The sequence below is a fragment of the Bubalus bubalis genome, chromosome 11, assembly GCF_019923935.1.
Source record: "Bubalus bubalis isolate 160015118507 breed Murrah chromosome 11, NDDB_SH_1, whole genome shotgun sequence".
Lineage (NCBI taxonomy): Eukaryota > Metazoa > Chordata > Mammalia > Artiodactyla > Bovidae > Bubalus > Bubalus bubalis.
In genome coordinates, this window is record NC_059167.1 from 100,613,920 (window position 1) to 100,637,668 (window position 23,749).

At 42.0% G+C, this 23,749-nt stretch overlaps 1 protein-coding gene across 1 annotated transcript; it reads left to right on the forward strand.

Annotated features, from left to right (window-relative positions):
* Nucleotides 1–6,049: 6,049 nt before the first annotated feature.
* LOC102399811 (E3 ubiquitin-protein ligase ARIH2-like) lies at nt 6,050–8,247 on the forward strand. Its single transcript, XM_044925510.2, is given in 2 exon segments — nt 6,050–6,477; nt 6,480–8,247. Coding segments are annotated over 2 exon segments (1,473 nt in total). The 5' UTR covers nt 6,050–6,323; the 3' UTR covers nt 7,799–8,247.
* Nucleotides 8,248–23,749: the final 15,502 nt, after the last annotated feature.

The following is a 23,749-nucleotide window of genomic DNA, read 5'->3' on the forward strand; positions in this document are numbered from 1 at the left end:
AATCCCTTATAAAAAATGAAGTAGCCCTCATAGTCAACAAGAGTCTGAAATGCTGTACTTGGAAGCAATCTAAAAAATGACAAATAATCTCTGTTTCCAAGGCAAACCATTCAATATCACAGTAATCCAAGTCTATGCCCAACCCCTAATGTCAAAGAAGTTGAAGTTGAATGGTTCTATGAAGACCTACAAGACCTTCTAGAAATAACACCTAAAAAAGATGTTCTTTTCATCATAGGGGACTGGAATGCAAAAGTAGGAAGTCAAGAGATACCTAGAGTAACAGGCAAGTTTGGCCTTGGAGTTCAGAATGAAGCAGGGCAAAGGCTAACAGAGCTTTGCAAAGAGAATGCACTGGTCATAGCAAACACCCTCTTACAACAACACAACAGATAACTGTACACATGGACATCACCAGACAGTCAATACTGAAATCAGATTGATTATATTCCTTGCAGCCGAAGATGGAGAAGCTCTATACAGTCAGCAAAAACAAGACCAGGAGTTGACTGTGGCTCTTATCATGAATTCCTTATTGCAAAATTCAGACTTAAATTGAAGAAAGTAGGGAAACCCACTAGACCATGCAGGTATGACTTAAATCAAATCCCTTACGATTATACAGTGGAAGTGACAAAGTGATTCAAGGATTAGATCTGATAGACAGAGTGCCTGAAGAACTACGGACAGAGATTTGTGACATTACAATGTCACGAACATTACAATGCTTGTGTACAACATACAAGGTCCTGTGCATCACAGTGTACAGGAGGCTGTGATCAAGGTCATCCCCAAGAAAAAGAAATGCAAAAAGGCCATGATTGCCTGAGGACGGCTTACAAATAGCTGAGAAAAGAGGACAAGATAAAGGCAAAGGAGAAAAGGAAAGATATATCCATTTGAATGCAGAGTTCCAAAGAATAGCAAAGAGAGATAAAAAAGCCTTCCTCAGTGATCATTGAAAGAAACAGAGGAAAACAATAGAATGGGAAAGACTAGAGAGCTTTTCAAGAAAATGAGAGATACCAAGGGAACATTTCATGCAAAGATGAGCAAATAAAGAAATGGTATGGAACTAACAAACAGAAGATATTAAGAAGAGGTAGCAAGAATATACAGAAGAATTAGATAAAAAGATCTTTATGACTCAGATAACCATGATGGTATGATCACTCACATAGAGCCAGACATCCTGGAATGCGAAATCAAGTGGGCCTTAGGAAGCATCACTACAAACAAAGCTATTTGAGGTGATGGAATTCCAGCTGAGCTATTTCAAATCCTAAAAGATGATACTGTGAAAGTGCTGCACTCAATATGCCACCAAATTTGGAAAACTCAGCAGTGGCCACAGGACTGGAAAAGGTCAGTTTTCATTCCAATCCCAAAGAAAGGCAATGCCAAAGAATGTTCAAACTACTGTACAATTACACTCGTCTCATATGCTAGCAAAGTAATGCTCAATATTCTCCAAGCCAGGCTTCAACAGTACATGGACCGAGAACTTCCAGATGTTCAAGCTGGATTTAGAAAAGGCAGAGGTCCCAGAGATCAAATTGCCAACATCTGTTAGATCAGAGAAAAAGCAACAGAGTTCCAGAAAAACATCTCCTGCTTTATTGACTACGCCAAAGCCTTTGGCTGTGTAGATCACAAGAAACTGTGGAAAATTCCCAGAGATGAGAATATCGGGCCACCTTACTGCCCCTTGAGAAATCTGTATGCAGGTCAAGAAGCAACAGTTAGAACTGGACATGGAACAACAGACTGGTTCCAAATTGGAAAAGGAGTACATCAAGGCTGTATATCATCACCCTGCTTATTTAACTTATATGGAGAGTACGTCATGAGAAATGCTGGGCTGGAAGAAGCACAAGCTGGAATCAAGATTGCCGGGAGAGATATCAATAACCTCAGATATACAGATGACACCACCCTGATGGCAGAAAGTGAAGAGGAACTAAAAAGCCTCTTGATGAAAGTGAAAGAGGAGAGTGAAAAAGTTGGCTTAAAGCTCAACATTCAGAAAACGAAGATCATGGCATCTGGTCCCATCACTTCATGGAAAATAGATGGGGAAAGAGTGGAAACCGTGTGAGACTTTATTTTTTGGGGCTCCAAAATCACTGCAGATGGTGATTGCAGCCATGAAATTAAAAGACGCTTGCTCCTTGGAAGAAAAATTATAACCAACCTAGACAGCATTTTAAAAAGCAGAGACATCACTTTTCCGAGAAAGGCCCATCTAGTCAAAGCTATGGTTTTTCAGTGGTCATATATGGGATGTGAGAGTTGGACTATAAGGAAAGCTGAGCACCAAAGAACTGATGCTTTTGAACTATGGTGTTGGAGAAGACTCTTGAGAGTCCCTTGGACTGCAAGGAGATCCAACCAGTCCATCCTAAAGGAGATAAGTCCTGAATATTCATTGGAAGGACTGATGCTGGAGCTGAAACTCCAATACTTTAACCTCCTGATGCAAAGAGCTGACCCACTGGAAAAGACCCTGATGCTGGGACAGATTGAAGGCAGGAGGAGAAGGGGACGACAGAGGATGGGTTGGTTGGATGGCATCACTTATCAATGCACATGAGTTTGAGCAAGCTCTGGGAGTTGGTGATGGACAGGGAAGCCTGGCGTGCTGCAGTCCATGAGGTCGCAAAGAGTGGGACATGACTGAGCAAATGAACTGAACTGTTGCCTAAAAAACATATTTTAATAATAGGCCTTATGAGATGTATAGAAAAAGAGATAAATAGAAAATGCTTTTGCTAGATCTGAAGCTGTCATTAAAAAAGAAGACAAAGAAAATATTGTCCTCATTGCATTTTTGCTAAGAGGATCAGTTTTCAAAAATGTCTGAAAAAAAGTAAAATTAAGACAACATGGGAGGCTTATTGTGGTTTCTACCACTCAGAATATACCAGCAATTTACATAATGGCTCTTGGACACCAAACTCTGCAACTCTAATTTTGTCAAAGTTAGCTCCCAGTGTTCCCACCTCTCCTCAGTATATCTCCTTACATTATAGAGAAAATGTTATAATTCAGAAACCCCATTCAGAAACAGTCAAGTTAACCCATCACTTCTGAAACATTAAACTTCACTCTTATTATACTTCTGACTGTTGGAGATAATATCTAAGTGGTTGAGGAGGTTTCTGTTTTTCTCTTACAGGTGTGAGAACGCCTGACTTTCATGGGCCATCGGTGATGACAGGACTCAGAACTAAGAGCAAAGCTGGGTACTAGTTCATCGATTCCTCCTCCTCTTAACCATGAGTCCAAAGCTCCTCAGAGGGGCAGGTCATCTGGTCTTCAATGACATAAAATTCCCACACACAGTCCCAGGAGGAGAATTGGTGTTTGGGGGCTGTGAGTACCAAGTCTCTCCACTTTCTAAAGCAGAACAAAAGAAAACACAATCTAATCCAGTGATATGAGGAAACACCAACCAACATCATTCTTAATGTGAAATACACTTCAGTTGAGTCAGGACATCAACCCAGGCGGTCTTTGTTCTTCACCAGTCTACTTAGTTGGCTCTCGTTCCCTAATGATAAAATAGTGGCATATTTTGTATAACTCAATATTCCATTTCTGAAATCACAATGTTTTCTCAAAATCTGCTTTTACTCCTATGTTGTTGATTCTGGTTACTGACATAACCCATCTAACCCATCAAACCAGATACCCTCATATGTGTTAATTCCCTAAGGATAATCTATCACGTTTATCTATTAAATCTATTTCCTGGATGTCTCTCGGTCTTTGCTCCCTCATCTATTGCTTCTGCTATAGCCTAGTCAGCTCTCCGTGGGCCCCTGCCACAGCCTCCTCCATGGAGGCTGTCACTTCTTTCATATCTTTTATCCATTCCTTCTCTGATGATCCTAAAACACAAGCTAATCATACTATTCCCACTTAAAAAAAAAAAAAAAAAAAACCCTCTCATGATTTCCCAGCCTCTATATCAGTGTCTTTCAGGCTATTTCTCCATGAACCAACAACATATTAGTCATTCTAAGGATCTTTTAAAAAGTACAGATTTGTGGCTGCCACCTTGACCCTAGTGAATCAGAATTTCTGGGGATGGGACTCAGGAGTCTGAATTTTGCTAACTGCTTGAGGAGATTTTTATATACACTTGAAGTTAGAGCAGTACAGATCTGCTGAGGAAGCGCCAGCTCCCACTGCTGGGGTGTAAAGGTCCCAGGACCCTATCTCACCTACTCTCCAGTCTCGCCTCCTGTCGCGTCTCTCTTACTTCCGGTCCTGCAGTACTCCAGCTCCCACTGCAGGGGTATAAAGGTCCCGGGATCCCATCTTACCTACTCTCCAGTCTCGGCTCCTGTTGCCTCTCTCTTACTTCCAATCCTGCAGTACTCCAGCTCCCACTGCAGGGGTGTAAAGGTCCCGGGATCCTGTCTTACCTACTCTCCAGTCTCGGCTCCTGTTGCCTCTCTCACTTCCGGTCCTGCAGTACTCCAGCTCCCACTGCAGGGGTGTAAAGGTCCCGGGATCCTGTCTTACCTACTCTCCAGTCTCGGCTCCTGTTGCCTCTCTCACTTCCGGTCCTGCAGTGCTCAGGCCTGCGGTGGCTGCACTGAGCCATCTGCTTGCCATCGCGTGTGTTGCCGCCGGTCTCCTCTGTCTTGAGAGTTCTACCATCTTCTCTCACACTGCCCACTCCATGAGGCCTTCCTCGAATAAACCATGCCAAACAAATGACTCCTTTCCTCCTTATCCCTTTGCCCCATGACAATACCTTCCAGATGGCTCTGCAGCTACTTGTTTACCTGTCTCCTCACATACACTGAAAACTCCTTGGAAGTAAAAATCTGTCTTTTTCAGATTTTACTTCTATTTCTACCATAGAGCCTGAACAAGCTGCATGAATGATATTGAGTTTACAAAGTTCCATGATCACTTTGCATCAGGAGAGAGCAGTAGGAGTGGGTATCTTCAGAGCTGACATTCATGCCAAGAAATGGAGCCTCATCACAGACCACATCCAGGTCATCCTCTTCCTGCCTAAAGCCAAAAAGGCCTATTAAAACTTCCCCACTGCCGCGCTCAGGGTCAGTCAAGGTGAAACTTCTTGGCCAAGCTGTGTTTATCACAGTTTCTTTTTCTGTAGAGTAAATGTTTTAGACAGAAATTGAAATAATATTTGAAATACAAGTCTGTGTAATTAGTGTAGAAAGCCTACACCTTGAGAAATAAACTTTGAGCCACTGAAGGTAGGTATGCTGGACACTGTATTAATTAGGCTGTTCTGTAAATATATGGTGGAAACTAACTTGAACTAGTTAAGTGAAAAGGAAAAGCTTATAATGATATCAGAGTTTTTACAAAACTCAGGCTTAAGAACGCAGCTGGAGATGCAGAAAAACTTGAACTAAGGACATGAACACTGTTGGGAATCCCCGCCCCCCAACCCCACCCCCCATTCACCACTCTGGCTATATACAGTGCAAAGCATGGTTGCTGTAACTTCTGAGCTTTAGGCCACATAGTTGTAGACTCTTAAGTATTCTGAAAGAGATGGGAATACCAGACCACCTGACCTGCCTCTTGAGAAACCTATATGCAGGTCAGGAAGCAATAGTTCGAACTGGACATGGAACAACAGACTGGTTCCAAATAGGAAAAGGAGTACATCAAGGCTCTATATTGTCACTCTGCTTATTTAACTTATATGCAGAGTACATCATGAGAAATGCTGGGCTGGAAGAAGCACAAGCTGGAATCAAGATTGCCAGGAGATATATCAATAACCTCAGATATGCAGATGACACCACCCTTATGGCAGAAAGTGAAGAGGCACTAAAAAGCCTCTTGATGAAAAGGAAAGAGGAGAGTGAAAAAGTTGGCTTAAAGCTCAACATTCAGAAAACGAAGATCATGGCATCCGGTCCCATCACTTCATGGGAAATAGATGGGGAAACAGTGGAAACAGTGTCAGACTTTATTTTTGGGGGCTCCAAAATCATGGCAGATGGTGACTGCAGCCATGAAATTAAAAGACGCTTACTCCTAGCGCGGGCGTTGACCAGCGTTGGCCCGCCGCCTCCGCCGCCGCCGCGCCTGGGTCCGGTTCTTCTGGCCTGGCCCGACCCGGTCTGGCCCGCCCGGGCTCAGCGGCTGCGGGGCTGCGGCTCCCGATGGAAATTATATGAATGACTATTTAGGTGACATCTTCCTGCAAGATCTTCAAGAATTACAGAAGACAAAAACACTAATGAGTTTGAGAAAGTGGTGAAGTTTGGGGGGAGGGAAAAAAACTGCTTTCTTGATCTGCAACTTGACTGGATGTTAAGATGTCTGTGGACATGAATAGCCAGGGGTCTGACAGCAACGAGGAGGACTATGACCCAAATTGTGAGGAGGAGGAAGAGGATGAGGACCCTGGGGACATAGAGGACTATTACGTGGGAGTGGCCAGCGATATGGAGCAGCAGGGGGCCGACTCCTTCACCCTGAGGAGTACCAGTTCAAGTGCTTGACCTACAAGGAGTCCGAGGGTGCCCTCAATGAGCACATGACCAGCTTAGCTTCTGTCCTAAAGGTATCTCATTCAGTTGCTAAACTTATATTAGTTAATTTCCACTGGCAAGTTGCCGAAATACTGGACAGATACAAGTCTAATTCTGCTCAGCTGCTCGTTGAGGCCCGAGTTCAGCCCAATCCATCAAAACATATGCCCCCGGCCCACTCCCCTCACCACTGCGCAGTGTGTATGCAGTTTGTGCGGAAGGAAAACCTCCTCTCTCTGGCCTGTCAGCACCAGTTCTGCCGCAGCTGCTGGGAGCAGCACTGCTCCATACTCGTCAAGGACGGTTTTGGTGTGGGTGTCTCTTGCATGGCTCAGGACTGCCCACTTCGAACACCAGAGGACTTCGTGTTTCCGTTGCTGCCCAATGAAGAACTGAGAGATAAATACAGGCGCTACCTCTTCAGGGACTATGTGGAGAGTCACTACCAGCTCCAGCTATGCCCTGGTGCAGACTGCCCCATGGTTATCCGGGTACAGGAGCCCAGAGCTTGCCGAGTACAGTGCAATCGGTGCAACGAGGTCTTCTGTTTCAAGTGTCGTCAGATGTATCATGCCCCCACAGACTGCGCCACAATCCGGAAATGGCTCACGAAGCGTGCAGACGACTCTGAAACAGCCAACTACATTAGTGCCCACACTAAAGACTGTCCCAAGTGCAACATCTGCATTGAGAAGAACGGCGGCTGCAATCACATGCAATGCTCCAAGTGTAAACACGACTTCTGCTGGATGTGTCTAGGAGATTGGAAGACCCACGGCAGCGACTACTATGAGTGCAGCCGGTACAAGGAGAACCCCGACATCGTCAACCAGAGCCAGCAAGCCCAGGCCAGGGAGGCCCTCAAGAAATACTTGTTCTACTTTGAGAGGTGGGAAAACCACAACAAGAGCTTGCAGCTGGAGGCACAGACATACCAGCGGATTCACGAGAAGATCCAGGAGAGGGTCATAAATAACCTGGGGACCTGGATCGACTGGCAGTACCTCCAGAACGCAGCCAAGCTCTTGGCCGAGTGTCGATACACCCTGCAGTACACGTATCCATATGCCTACTACATGGAGTCCGGGCCCAGGAAGAAGCTATTTGAATACCAGCAGGCTCAGCTGGAGGCTGAGATGGAAAACCTGTCGTGGAAAGTGGAGCGGGCAGACAGCTATGACAGAGGGGACTTACAGAACCAGATGCATATAGCAGAGCAGCGGAGGAGAACGCTGCTGAAGGACTTCCATGACACCTAGACTGGGACTCGGGCGTGCCAGCATGAGGATGATGTGGCTTCGAGGTCTCTTGGCTGCCATGCTGGATGCTGCAGGCTCCCTGCCTCTCACGACCCCAGGCAACAGCCAGGACCCCACTCCTGAGAGACACTGGCCACACACCTCTTAGTCGATTTCTGGTTGTTGTTTTTTTTTCCCCTCCTCTTTTTGCTTTTTGTTTCCACCAGGGTGGAGGCCCCGTTGAATTGGCCTCTTCTCAGGACCGTCAGTTCCCCCTGGATAGTTGCTGGGAGGGAAGGAAAGTTTTTCTGAATGACTATTAATAGTATTAGATCATTACAACTTATGTAATTTTCAAAGGTTGTACAATTATACAAAAAAAAAAAAAAAAAAAACAAAACAAACCGGGGGGCAAACAAACCATAGAATGACACAGAACCCTTTTTAAAAATAAACTGGCATTGGAGTGTCTATAAAAAAAAAAAAAAAAAAGACGCTTACTCCTTGGAAGGAAAGTTATGACCAACCTAGATAGCATATTCAAAAGCAGAGACAGTACTTTGCCAACAAAGGTCCGTCTAGTCAAGGCTATGGTTTTTCCAGTGGTCATGTATGGATGTGAGAGTTGGACTGTGAAGAAGGCTGAGCGCCGAAGAATTGATGCTTTTGAACTGTGGTGTTGGAGAAGACTCTTGAGAGTCCCTTGGACTGTAGGGAGACCCAACCAGTCCATTTTGAAGGAGATCAGCCCTGGGATTTCTTTGGAAGGAATGATGCTAAAGCTGAAACTCCAGTACTTTGGCCACCTCATGTGAAGAGTTGACTCATTGGAAAAGACTCTGATGCTAGGAGAGATTTGGGGCAGGAGGAGAAGGGGACGTCAGAGGGTGAGATGGCTGGATCGCATCACTGACTTGGACATGGGTTTGGGTGGATTCTGGGAGTTGGTGATGGACAGGGAGGCCTGGTGTGCTGCAGTTCATGGGGTCGCAAAGAGTCAGACATGACTGAGCGACTGAACTGAACTGAACTGAAAGAGATCCTCACTGAACTCTCAGGGAGCAGCTCAATAACCCAGTTGAGTCAATGACCAAGTTTCTTCGGGTTAATTCAGTGTGACTGGCAACACGAGCAGAGACATATTGGAACAAGGTGCCCCAACTAGTTATGTGAAAGGGAGAGGTAACTGGAGTGGGAAATCCTGTAGGTGATCACCAGCAAGAACAAGCTCATTGATGCTGAAAGCAAAGAGGATAGTTTAAATTGTGGGTAATCCAAATGGGATATATGGAATGAGACAACTGAACAAGAAGAGCCAGACAAGGACTATGCCAGAGGCTGGGCCAAAATCTCCCCTGGTAAAAGCCTGTACCAATACCACAGTGAGGAACCGACTGTTAGGGCAAGGGTTGTCTGTCTGTCATTTATCATTTGCTGCTCTGTCGGCTACAGTTAAACATTTGTATGCAAAATAAGAAGTCTGTTTCATAGAGCAGTTTTAGTTTTAAATCCTTGTGTCATCTTTTTAAGCCATAAGTAAAGAAACCTTTTTAAAGAGAGCAAACATGTAGAAAGCAGTAAGAAATCTAGACTCCGTTATGCCTGACGGATACTGCAACGCACTGGAAAGCACTTGCGTTAGTCTGCTGGGGCTGCCACTTCCGGTCTCTCTCTTCTGTGTCCACATTTCCTCTCCTTATAAGGGCACTAATCATATTAAATCAGGGCCCTTTCTAAAGATCTCATTTTAACTTAACTCTTTAAAAACTTTATTTCCAATCACAGTCACATTTGAAGTACTAGGATTTAGAACTTCAACATATGAAGTTGGAGGAAGGGAACATCAGAGACACAAGTCAGCCCATAACACTTGAAATGCAAACTTTTAAACTCTCAGATATATTATTTTATTGGTCTTCATGAAAAATTTTTTCCACATTGCAGGGAGACTTGCATTGCCATTATCTCAAGTGAACAGATAAGAAGGCTGCAGGTAACAGTCGGCAGAATCATGACCCCAGATCAAATGCTCAGTCTCCAAGATCACAATGCTTCCACAAGCTGTCACTTCCACTAATCTCATCGAGAAGCAATTACGAGCTGCTGAGGTCCAGTTTGGGCAAGGCAGACTGGGACTGCAATAGGAGAGCTGCTCTAAATACTGCAGAATAGGCATCTGGACTTTGGATAATTTAATTGGTATGAAGATTGGGAAAAAAGGAGCCTTGAAATATAGCTGAATGCCTTGTCATCTGGGGTTTGCTTGGCTATTTTTCACTGAGGTTGTTCAAATCCAACTGAAGGCATTCCAGAGAGATTCTACCCAGAAAACTCTCATTTTAAAAAGTGCTGACATGGCCATGGGCATTGCTCTTGAGATGTAGGCAGATCTGATACTCATGCACCTTTTTGTAAAGTCCTGATCCAGCTCTAAGTATAAATTGGATTTGCCTGTCTCAGAGTCACCCACCTGACAGGCCCCCAAAACACAATTCTGATTACTTCATAGCAGTATTCCCAGAGGTATCTTGTTAGCGCAATCACAGAACCATTTGAAATCGAGGGGAAAGTCCTGGCAAATGAACTACTGAAATAGTTGTACTTTACAAGGCTTACATGGCCCAGTTTGCTGTAGCACTGATGAAAAACAGAAACTTCAGAATGGAATCCCTACAGGCTTGGGATGGGGGTAAGATCAGGCAACGGAGTTCTGTTTCAGAAATCCTGTCATGCTTTTGGACTGAAAGTCAACCTGTTGCCTCTAAATTCTGAAACAGTGGTCACTTCTAGCACCTACTGTTTAGCTAGATGCAACCTTTCATTTTAGTCTGCGTCCTACTTCTTAGGTAATGGGTTTCAATAAAAATACAAAATAATGCCATTTGCAGAAACATGGATGGACCTAGAGATTCTCATAATGACTGGAGTAATTCAGACAGAAAGACAAATAATGTGATATTGCTTATATGAGGAATCTAAAAAAAGCCTACAAATGAACTTATCTACAAAACTGAAATCGAGTTACAGATAAACTTATGGTTGCTAGGGTGGTAAGAGGGGGATATGGGCTTCCCAGGTGGTGCTAGTGGTAAAGAACCCGCCAACCAAAGCAGGAGATGGAAAGTGATGTGAGTTCAATCCCTGGGTTGGGAAGGTATTTCTTGCCTGGAGAATCCCTTGGATAGAGGAGCTTGGCGGGCTACAGTCCGTGGGGTTGCAAAGAGTCAGGCATGACTGAAGCGACTTCATACACACACACACACACACAAGAGGGATATAAACTGGAGGAGTGGGTTGACACATACACACTACTATATATAAAACAGAACTAATAAGCACCTCCAGTATAGCACAGGGAACTCTACTCAATACTCTGTAATGGCCTATATGGGAAAAGAAAGAATGGGGAAAGAGTGGATATAGGTATACGTATAGCTGATTCACTTTGCTGTAATACAACATTGTAAATCAATTATACCAATACAAATTTAAAAAAATTTTAGTGTAAAAACTAAACGAAGCAACAATAACAAAAAAGAAAATGTTATGGCCAATTGCCCACAGCTTACCATCAACAGGAATGCCTTTTCATCTCTCCCTTGTCCCTCACCTTTGTACCACACCCCAAGCTAACTAAATTGCACTGAAAAGGAGACTGAGCTCCAGTTCAAATGTTGGGTTGAGCGCAACATTTCCCTCCAGTCTTTCTCTAAGACTCCATTGAAATAAAATTTTAGGGGCACACAAGGAATAAACATATGCAGCAACTTGAACAAGAGTGAGGTGGTGATTATTAGTGGATTGATGGATTTCAACAAATATATGAAAGCCAGAAAATGGAGCAATATGTATGGCCTCACACAGTAAACACACTCCTGGGACACATGTCAGAGAAATTCTCACTTAGGTCCACAGGGAGCATGTTTATGGATGGTTCTTGCACACGAACACAATGGCCATTTAAGGTAATGGGAAGCAGGAAGAAACTTTGGGAAAAGATAATTAAAGAGGAGTGATAACATTCTATGAAACACTGGACAGTAACAAATAGAAAAATTAGACATAGAATGAGAATTTATGAGAAAAGTAAAAATGAGGAAGCACAATGTTATCTGTGTAAAGACTAACACACAACAGAGCATATTATTAACAATTACATGCATATTTTGAGGACATGTAAATACATTACTGCAGGTACCTACAGGGAAGAGGCAGATGGAAAGAAATGAAAGACTAGAGAAGAAGGGGAAAATATAATAATAGAGGGTACTCATTTAAGTTACTAGTAACAATGTGCTCTGCATAGCATGCCTGGGAGCCTACAGGAAAAATACACTGAGTGGTATGGATTGGATGAAACAGGGAAGAAGCTACATATCAGAATGGAGGGTCAACAATCTATGTACTATAACATCAAAATGATCTCACATATTTATACTCCTACATTTATTTATATACATATAAAAATTACTTGAAGACACACTCTAACTTTTCAATATAAGCAAGTCTAAATAATTTCATTTTTCACTATGCTGCATACATTGTTTAGATTAAAAATTAAGAAAAAGAGGGGCTGTAATACACTGAGAAAAACTCAATTTACTCTCTTTTTTTCAAGGGAAAAAACCACACACAAATAGGGAAGAGAATGCCTGAAGGAAATGTAGGTTAAGATTTTAACATGTGGAGTGCCTACAGTCTTATTTTAAAACTTGACTTTCTCTGTATGTTTTAAGGAATAACTCTGAAAACACAAGAAGAGGCTCTGGAGAGTGGCTGCCATGGGGCAGCCATTCAGGACATTGGTTTGGGAATTCTATAAACCCTATAAAAACTTGGGTTTCTTAGGATCTGAAGGTTACTGGATTTTTTTACTAATGAAAGTCTAGCCCACCAGCAATACGAAGTTTCTACTCTGTGATAGGAAAATACTGTTAACTGAACCCATCATTAAATTGGAGAAAACCTAGAACTCCAGTGGAAAACAGTTTTATTGATTCCCCACATTTGCCACTGAGCTACCAGCAGCAGCTCTCATGGTCTTACCCAGCCAGGCAGAGAATTTGCTTTGTTGTGTGATAGCTGCAGCCAGATCTTCCTGTCTAGATGAAGATTCCATACAAATCCCAGGAAAACGAAACAAAGGGTAAACTGCAAATAATTTCTGTGGGTCATCAGGATGGCTTTTTGTTTTAATGGCAATTATGTTATGAGCATTCAGCACTGAATAGGGAAATAACACAAAGACACTAACGTAAGCCATACTCAGACAGCTGACAGATACTATATGTACTGTACACTGAGTAGAGAAGACAATTACAGACAATTTACAAGGTCTGTAAAGAAAAGAAACAGTTGCTTCATGGCACAAAGACTAAATGGGTGAACCCTTAAAGCTCCTTTCCTTTCTTCTCTGGGCACTACCTCAGGGTGGCATTCACGAATCATTTTGAAAGATTTCCAGTAAAACTTTATTCCATATTTCCAAAGCAAAGACTATTTACAACATGAGAACTGTACACTAAGTTTAGAACATCAAAATAGCAAATTAGAGCCAAATAAAATGATATATGCAAATACATCCATTTTAACAGTTAAAACTAAGTTGTTGGGATTTCCCATTTAATTTTCGGGGGACCTAAGCATTCACAATTCATTTCACAATCATCTAACTCTCATGAGGCATAAAGGGACGGGAGTGGAATTTTTACAGAGAGGTCTAAAAAGTGCAATGACTCTAACCTAGAAATTAGCTTTAGCAAATAATAGTATAATAATAATAAATTTTCCAAATAAAAACTCTTGGTTAATCCTAGTCCAAGTACAGGGTACTGAAGAGAATCTATTTAAATAGCTATGTTTATGATAAGAAATTTTTGTGTTTCAAAATTTGATCTTCTCAATGGGCAGTTCTGTGATTAAGATTTAGAATGAATTTATTCTAATTAGCTTTTCTGTCAGCATAACCTTGAGGGATTTTCTTTTTCTATTTTTTTCTCAGCATGAAGTCCTGCTGGAACAAAATTAAATTTGGTGAGATTTGGGAATTCAGTTGTGCTTTTCCTTGAAATTTGATCATTTAAAGTCAAACCAAATGGAAAACCAGCAGCTTTCCAAAAGCAGAGACACTTGTATGTTGAAACATGATTTTCTAATTCCAAAGACAAATTAACCTACTGATTCAAAGCAAGTCAGGCCTTGGCCCAGCTCTTTATTGTACTGATGATTCCTGCTGCCTGTGTGATTTCAGTGAGAACATAATTGTTGATCTACAACAGCAGACAAGCCTATGGGTGTGGCCTTCAGATTAAGGCCAGCATGGGGTAATCCCAAGGCCAGGAGGGGGATGTCACCCACATGGGGTGACGAGTCATCACAATATTTATGCAGCTATCAGGGTACATCGACATCAGATCCTCTGCAACAACACTGTAATACGTTCAATCACCAGGAAGGTCATAACTCAAGCAGAAGATGACTAGGCAAAACAATCTGCGTGCACAGCTCTTAGAGTACCCTCTGAGTAGAAGGTTCTGGGGCATGGCTTTGGCTATCATGCCTTCTGAGGCTGCTTTATGGTGCTGATTCCGGGGATGCTGCAGAAACCGTCATTTTAATTCAGAGACAATCTGATGGGGACTAAAAAGCACTGTTCTCCAAGCTTGCAGAGAGAAATATTTTTTTTTCTTATGCAGTATACATTCTAGGTGGAAGTGCCAGAGATGAAACAAAAATAACTATAAAGGTAATATCAGGTGGTTTCAGTGCTATGAAATAGAGAACCCCTGGGGGTAGCAATTTGCCAGGTAGAGCCAGAAGGCAGTGGAGAAAACAAGTAAGGAAGACAGTGCTATGGATGTGACAGGCAGGAAGAAGAGGGGTATCTCAGGGTGCTGTAACTTAGGCATTACTGCCAACTGGGGCCAGATAACTCTGTGTCACAGAGGGCTGGTCTGTGTCCTGCAGGACGTGAGCAGTGTTTCTGGCTGCTCCCCAGGAACATGCCCAGAGCACACCCCATCTGTGACAACCAAAAATGTCTCCAGATATTGCTGACAATCCCTCGGAACATTTGAGACTCTCTAGTTGAGAACAGCTAGCTCACATAGGGTCTTAGAAGCAGGAGCAATAGGCAAAATATTTAACTCACGCAGCAAGAGCACTGGCCACTCAGACCAGACACCCTCTATAAATAATCCACAGAGCTGTAGCAATGCATCCTGGATGAATATCAGCCCTGCTATAGCTCACAATAAGGAGTTTGAATTATATTATAATTGTGATAAAAAAGCTATAGTAGCAATTCCTATTTGTCCATTAAAACAAAAAGTGACATGATTTCTTTTATGTTATTCAAAAAGACCAATTCAGCTGCTAAGCAGAGAACAGATTTCAGGGCAGGGAGCGGGAGAGGACACAGGGAGACTGGGGGGAGGCTTCTGAAGAGGTCTACATGCAAAGGTGCTGCTGGCTGGGGCTAGGCTAAGAGCGGCGGGGACAAATCAGAGTGACCACAACACATTCGAGACATGGAGGGCAACTGAGAAACGAGGGATCATAACTAGGTTTGGGGAGAAGGCAATGGCACCCCACTCCAGTACTCTCGCCTGGAAAATCCCAGGGACAGAGGAGCCTGGTGGGCTGCTGTCTATGGGGTCGCATAGAGTCGGACACGAATGAGCGACTTCACTTTCACTTTTCACTTTCATGCATTGGAGAAGGAAATGGCACCCCGCCCCAGTGTTCTTGCCTGGAGAATCCCAGGGACGGCGGAGCCTGGTGGGCTGCCATCTATGGGGTCGCACAGAGTCGGACACGACTGAAGCGACTTAGCAGCAGCAGCAGCAGCATCTAGGTTTGGACTTAACAACTGAGTGGATGGTGTTCGTGTATAAAGATGAGGAAGACTAGGTAAAGAACGGATTTCAGAAGGGTAATCAAAAATTCTTTTTTTAGGTATGTTAAAGTTTCAGATGCCTATGAAACATCTAAATGAAGTTGTCCAACCAGTACCAGCTGGGAACGTGAGACTAGAGGTCTGAACAAATTTGATAATCACCAGCATATATAATCTAGAAAAAACTGATATCCAGAGTGTGTGTTTACATAGGTAATCAACACAGGACAAGCCACCAACCATTTAAATCAATGTATCTCCTCACTTTGTAAAGATGAACTTATATATTTCATGGCCTGCCTCCCATAACCTTCCATGTCTTCCCTACAACTGACAAAGATTCAGTTCAGTTCAGTTCAGTCGCTCAGTCGTGTCTGACTCCTTGCAACCCCATGAATCGAACCACGCCACACCTCCCTGTCCATCACCAACTCCCAGAGTTCACTCAGACTCACGTCCATCCAGTCAGTGATGTCATCCAGCCATCTCGTCCTCTGTCGTCCCCTTCTCCTCTTGCCCCCAATCTCTCCCAGCATCAGAGTCTTTTCCAATGAGTCAACTCTTCGCATGAGGTGGCCAAAGTACTGGAGTTTCAGCTTTAGCATCATTCCTTCCAAAGAAATCCCAGGGCTGATCGCCTTCAGAATTGGACTGGTAGGATCTCCTTGCAGTCCAAGGGACTCTCAAGAGTCTTCGCCAACACCACAGTTCAAAAGCATCAATTCTTCAGCGCTCAGGCTTCTTCACAGTCCAACTCTCACATCCATACATGACCACAGGAAAAACCATAGCCTTGACTAGACGGACCTTTGTTGGCAAAGTAATGTCTCTGCTTTTGAATATGCTATCTAGGTTGGTCATAACTTTCCTTCCAAAGAGTAAGTGTCTTTTAATTTCATGGCTGCAGTCACCATCTGCAGTGATTTTGGAGCCCCAAAAAATAAAGTCTGACACTTTCCACTGTTTCCCCATCTATTTCCCATGAAGTGATGGGACCAGATGCCATGATCTTTGTTTTCTGAATGTCGAGCTTTAAGCCAACTTTTTCACTCTCCTCTTTCACTTTCATCGAGAGGCTTTTTAGTTCCTCTTCACTTTCTGCCATAAGGGTGGTGTCATCTGCATATCTGAGGTTACTGATATTTCTCCTGGCAATCTTGATTCTAGCTTGTGCTTCTTCCAGTCCAGCATTTCTCATGATGTACTCTGCAAAGATTAGCCTCATTTAATTTCAATTAACAAACAGACTGACCTTTACATTTTGTTTTTTACTGAAAAATCTTGGGCAAATACTCCTGTGTACTTTTTAAAGGTTTTGTTATAATGCAAAATTGAATGCAAATCTATTAGGCACTGGGGTGGGGACAGGGGCATGGAAAGAAAGTCATAGTTCTTTGGGTAACAATATGATTCCTTATTCTTAGTCCCAGACAGCCCAAGACCCCACAATTAAATACTATCTATTTTTAAAATATTCAATGTATTTTGTCATCATTTCATTTACTATTATTAAATTCTTATTGGTCTTGAAGGATAGGTGTTACTCTATTAGATTCAAACCTGGTTCTAACAAGTGCCAGTAAATACTATTAATAATAAAGGAAATCTTATATTTAAATAACACATTGTGATTTTCAAGGCATTTCCTATACTGATAACATTTTCTTTTCACCACAGTTTATGACATAGGAAGGGCAGATACTAGCACACTGATTTTAAAATAAGGACACTATTGTTCAGCGAGATTAAATGATTTGCCCTTTGTCCTAGAGTTGGTAAATGTTAGGGAAAGGATTGGAACACTAGTGTTTTGACAGCTAATTCAGTACTGAGAGAGTAGACATGTTCTGCCAGTACATTATGATACCAAAAGTGAACTCTTGTTTGACTTTTTCCTAAAGATGATTTGAACTTGTTCCTCAACCCAAACATATTTTTCTATGTTTCTTCTCTGTAATCTAATTTTCTATGCTTGATAAGATTTGTGTGTCTGCCTCCCATGTTCAGCGTGCTATCTATCTGTCTGTTTTCTTGGGTTGTGTTTATTTTAGCCGACAACCTTTTCCCAAGACTGCCGTGCTGGCATCCTAACTTTCCCCTAATTACTTCAATACTATTATGACCAAAACAGTGGCACAGACTACACAAATTGAATGATATTTTCTCCTTTTCCATGCTTAGTGAGTTTACTCTAATTTGCTCTCCATCATTATTAACAACTTTGCTCTCCCATTTTCCCAACTTAAATGTCTCATTCTGCATTGACAAAATGTTTTCCTTACTAATTTTACGTCTAATAAATGATATTGTGAAAAATGACATAAAAGTACAAAGAAGAAAATATAAATTACCAACATACCCACTAGTCAAATATCAGTAAAATGTGATTGCCTGATTGCGTTTGCTGTCTATTGAATCGAATGTTTATTAACCTTTTAAATTCTTTCTTGTTAATAGTAAAGGGATTCAAGTCTATGAATTTTACTCAAAGTTTTAATACAACTTTAGCCATATCCCATCACCTTGGGGGAAAAATAGTAAAAATGAACTCAGAGAGGCAACATGGCAGAATGTGTAGGGCCTTGGAGGCCATTGTGAAAACCTTAGCTTTTACTAAGATGAAATAGAGAGCCAGGGAGAGTTTTAGGCAAAGCAGTAGCATAATTTAACTAAAAGACTCGAACCGCAAAGTAAAAAGTACCTATTTAGGAATGTGAACAATGCCACAGAAATACAAAAAATCCCATAAAAATTAATACGCAATTCTGCCTTCCCCGTCTATAAGTACTGAGCCCTATGATTTAACAGAAACATGTTTTATTCTCCATAATTGCAATAACCAAAATCTAATAAACATTTAAATAAATGTTGAGGTGAAGTGAAGTGAAGTCGCTCAGTCGTGTCCAACTCTTTGCAACCCCATGGACTGTAGCCTACTACGCTCCTCCGTCCATGGCATTTTCCAGGCATGAGTACTGGAGTGGGTTGCCATTTCCTTCTCCAGAGGATCTTCCTGACCCAGGGATCGAACCCAGGTCTCCCACACTGTAGGCAGACGCTTTACCCTCTGAGCCACCAGGGAAGTCAAATAAATATTAGTTATTACATTTTCATCTCATCCTAGCATTTTATATTAATAAAGTATAGACTACTGAGTCTTACATAATGAGTATCCAATAAATAAATACTTGTTGGTTTAAAAACAAAAAAGAAAGAAAGGGAAGAAGAGGGATGGATGGAGAGTGAGAAAGACGAGGGAGAAGACAGGAAAGTCATTTAGTACACCTACTTCTACAAAAAGGAAATATGCATACTGTTTAGGACAAATACTTAGGCTAACACATCTCAACTAATCTCAAATTTTAGAGAACATACAATATGATGAGCCTATAATTTAAAAACAAAGAACAGAGAAATGTTTTATTTCTTAAAATTGCTATTAAAAACTGAGCTTGTATCTGTTCTTACAGAGGACAGATTACTGTGAGAAACTAAGATGGTGCAAGATATACCTTGAGCTGGCTTTCTTCCCGAGATCAATGCAGAGCAACAAATAAAATACTAATTTGCACATCTGGGCTTGGTTTTGTTATTAGTGTTTGAAACAATTTCAATTTTTGTACTGATGATTGTTTAAAGGATTTAGTGTGTCTTAAGGAGAACTATTTTAATGCACTTACAAAGTGGAATAAGATTTGCTTCTCTACAACTGTGTTTAGCTGCTCAAGATACCATGGGAAATGGATTGGTGTGTAAATTTGCTCTCCCCATGTGAAGCAAACATGTTAGGCTTCTAGGACTTTATGATCTAAAACCACTAAAAGAGAAGAGAGATACTTGAACAGCAGGTTACAGCAGGAATGTGCTTTTGTGTGAATCCCCACTTACACTTTTCTAATGGTTTACATATCAAATATATCCCATCCACATGTCAAATTTTCATTTTCTAATACAAATTCCATCCACAGCCTCAGTGCCAAGCTGTGTTCTCTCAACCTTCATTTGTTGATGCCAGATAACAGATCTAGCAGTAACAGTTCATCTGACAGTTTGGTGGTGAGCATGGGAGGCACCACTGGATACAGATAGCTCTGCCCTCACTGCATTATCGTTCCTGCGACTCGAACCATAAAATTCACCTTTGTGGATTAAGCAGGCATTTATGATTAAATGTCTGGACCATAGCTTTATCTGGGACTTCTTCTTTCCATGTATAGACCTGACTTAGTAAGTCTCAGAAGGGCACAATGTAATTTAGTTATCATATAATACACAATTACAAGAGAATATGAATTACTGAATTTGTTGTAGACTAGAGCGGGCTTCAGGCTTCCCAGCTGGTGCTTGTGGTAAAGAACCTGCCTGCCAATGCAGGAGACATAAGAGTCATGGGTTTGATCCCTAAATCGGGAAGATCCCCTGGAGGAAGCATGGCAACCCAGTCCAGTCCTCCCATAGACAGAGGAGCCTGGTGGGCTACAGTCCATGGGGTCGTAAAGAGTCAGACACGACTGAAGTGACTGAGCTTGCAGACACAGAGTGGGCTTCCCTGGTGGCTCTGATGATAAAGAATCTGCCTGCAATGCAAGAGACTCAGGCTTGATTCCTGGGTCAGAAAGATCCCCTGGAGAAGGAATGGCTACCTACTCCATTATTCTTGCCTACAGAAGTCAATGGACAGAAGAGCCTGGCAGGCTACAGTCCATGGGGTTGCAAAGAGTCGGACATGTCTGAGTGACTAACACTTTCGCTTTCAGAGTGATGTTATATTTTTTCATTTCCTTAAATTCAGTTATCTTCAGCTAGCGAAATTAATGATTAAAATGCCCATTTACCTCCCTGAATTTTCATTCTGGATACCAACAAAAGATGACATTCATTTTAAGAAGTTTCTGACATGGAAGCATTTTAAATGTTTACAAATATAGACTGAATAAAAAATACTTGCCACTTTTCTATAAGAGTTTAAGTTAAATCATCTTTTTTCTATAATCAGAGTTCTCACAGGGAATATCACAAAGGGTCAATGTATGGGAATTAATTGTCTCCTGTTTTTATTATGAGGGATAGGTTAGCAGAGTATCCTTACAACAAAAAACCTTAAGAATTGAAAAATTCAGAAGGACCCACATACTTATCATAACTGGCTTTCTCCATAAAAAGAAATTTGAAGTAAATTATAAATGGTATCAAAGATAAAATTCAAAAAATATGAAAGGTGCTAAGGACAAGAATGTTGCCACGTGTGGGTCTAGTGCCTGCTAAGTTGCTTCAGTCGTGTCCAACTCTTCGCAGCCTTATGGACTGTAGCCCTCCAGTCTCCTCTGTGCATGGGACTCTCCAGGCAAGAATACTGGAGTGTGTTGCTGTGCCCTCGTCCAGGGAATCTTCCTGGCCCAGGGATCGAACCTGTGTCTCTTATGTCTCCTGCATTGGCAGGAGGGTTCTTTACCACCAGCACACCTGGGAAGTCTTTGTGGGTCTCAGCATGATGCTATTTGGCCCCATCAAAGCCCCAGGCTGGGGAGCTGAGGAACCTGGCCTCTGGGACTGTAAGAAATGCACAGTTCTCCCAGGAGATGAGCCCTCTGATGGCTAACTCTTGAAAAGAAAGCCCCCTGAGGAAGGAACCTTGTCTATCTTGTTCACTGCCAGAATACATTCGTGTACCCAGGTTTCTAAAACACAGGTTTCCAAATATTAAATTATAATTTCTAATAAGTCCATGTATAGCTCCTGTTGTGCATCCCCCAAATGGCCTCCCACCACCCCAGTCCCTTCTTGGTCCTGGATACTTCAGAAAGGTGTCCCCGGCAGAGCAGCGCACCTCCGGGATGCCACTTTACCGCCATCAGTGTCCGTTCTAATTAGCACTGCCGTGACGCTGTTTCCTTATTCTAGAAGCATCCCTTTACCCACTGTTCCAAGAACCTCCAGCGTGCAGAGTGGTGTCTGCCACACAGATGCTACTTCTTGAGTTTTTCTGAGTAAAATGATGAATAAGGACCTATTTACTTTCTTTATTTTATATTTTTTAGTTATGCATTTCCCCAGAAACATTACCTATTCACTAGTTCAACCCAAAAAAACCCAAGTATCTGCATGGGTATCATCCACATTTCCAATGCCATCCATCCATCCAGACAAACCCTGAGTAAGCATCTCCCATGTGGCAGAAATCCTTCTGGACCCTGGACCGATCCTCCAGGAGTCTGAGGGAGACAGAGATGTGTTTGGACTTCTTCCCCAAAGTACAGATCACATAAATAATTCACAAGTAGGCGAGAAAATGAGATGTCAAAGAGATTAAAGGGGTCGTAAACGTGCTGCTATTCTTCAGGCTCAATTTGGCTTCTTTTTAGCTCTAGTCATAGGGTCTAAAAGTTATTTTTATGACCAGCTAAAGACATAAAAATAGGTACAACCATATGACAGGTCAGATTACATAAGCTTGAGGAGACCTCCAGACATACATGTAGAATCCAAACTCAGAACAGTTTACACTCATTGCCCAGCTACTGTGCGCCAAGCACCGTGCTAAGACACATCCAAACAGCCTTTCGTTCAGTGTCCAAACCACCCCATGAACAAATTCTAGTCTTCGCCCTATTTTACACATAACATAACTTAGCTGTGGGAACTCAAATAATTTGCCAAAAGGTACACAGCTGATAAGAGGCAAGGACAAAATGTGATCTCCTCTCTTTCTGCCTCCAGAGTTTGGGTGAAAGCACTGCACCATCTGCCTTGTAAAGACGTAAATCTAGTACATTAAGCATCTCTGAAATTGTAAATTTTATGCTAGAATAGCCAGTATTTAAACTAGAGCAGATCTTAAACCTTTTGGCCACTTTAATTTTCTTCCCGGCTTATGAATTGGTACAAGTTGCTATAGCAACACTCTGCAGCCTTTTTCTTCTGCTCTTTGCTCATCAGCCTCTTCTCTCTAACTCCATCATGCAGTCTGGTGTGGCCCCGTAAATGACTGAAACCACCACAGCAGACCGGCTAGGGTCTCCCTGGTCACATTTCAAGCAGACGTGGGTTTGCTTGTTGAACCTCCTCACTTCACCCACTCAGAGCCTTGTTCTCCTCTCTGTTCATCTGATGCCCTTGACTACTGGTCTGACGCAGATTACTGTGTCCATATACTGACCCTACTTACCATTGAGCTTGACTTATAGTCTATTGTCTCCATATCTCTGAAAATGGTCTCTCGCTCAACTTTCCTAGAGGATATAGATGTGCCTCTTTTGTTTGACTCTGGATATTCAAGGACAAACTTCAGAGGGGATTGAGATATTCTCTTTCTTGTCTTTTTAATATCCAAAATACCTATACTTTTTATTAAAAAAAAACCACTCAATTACATGCCAAGATGGGCCTCCGTACCACATATCTTGTATCCTTCAGAGGACCCATCCTGGCCTTTTGCACCTAGTGAAAGTGAAAGTGTTATTCGCTCAGTCATTACTGACTCTTTGTGACCCCATGGAAGCACATAAATAAGTTAATAAATAAATGAATGGATGGTTGACTAGTAGATATAGACTAGAGAAGAGCTAGTATTGTGCACAGGTGAAGGAGAATCTAATTTAAGAGGTACAACTTATTTCTTTCCTTCTATACAGAGTATCTAAGAAATATTTGATCATTAAGATAACCAGCATTAGTTGGAGTTACAATATTCGCATTTACAATAAAAATACAAAACAATACAATATTGTTTTATAACTTGGTTTACAATATTGTTACTATATTAGCTACCATTTGTAAGACACCTACTGTATATCAGACACTAACCTGGGTACTCTTTATAATTTTTAAGTAAGTAGCTCCAAAAATATGGAAGACGAGTGCTAGTATCCTTTTTTTATGGGTGTGAAAAGGTAGATTAGGCAGGTTCAGGGAGGTTAAGTAACTATGGATGATCTCTTAGGAAATAAGGAAGAGAGATGGATTTGATCCAATGTCCATTTAATTCCAAAAGTAAGATTTCACTTTCTTCTATACTGCCTCATTATTGAGGGAGTCACAAGAATATTCCCCTTAAAATTTGCAGGTGTTTTCAGGAG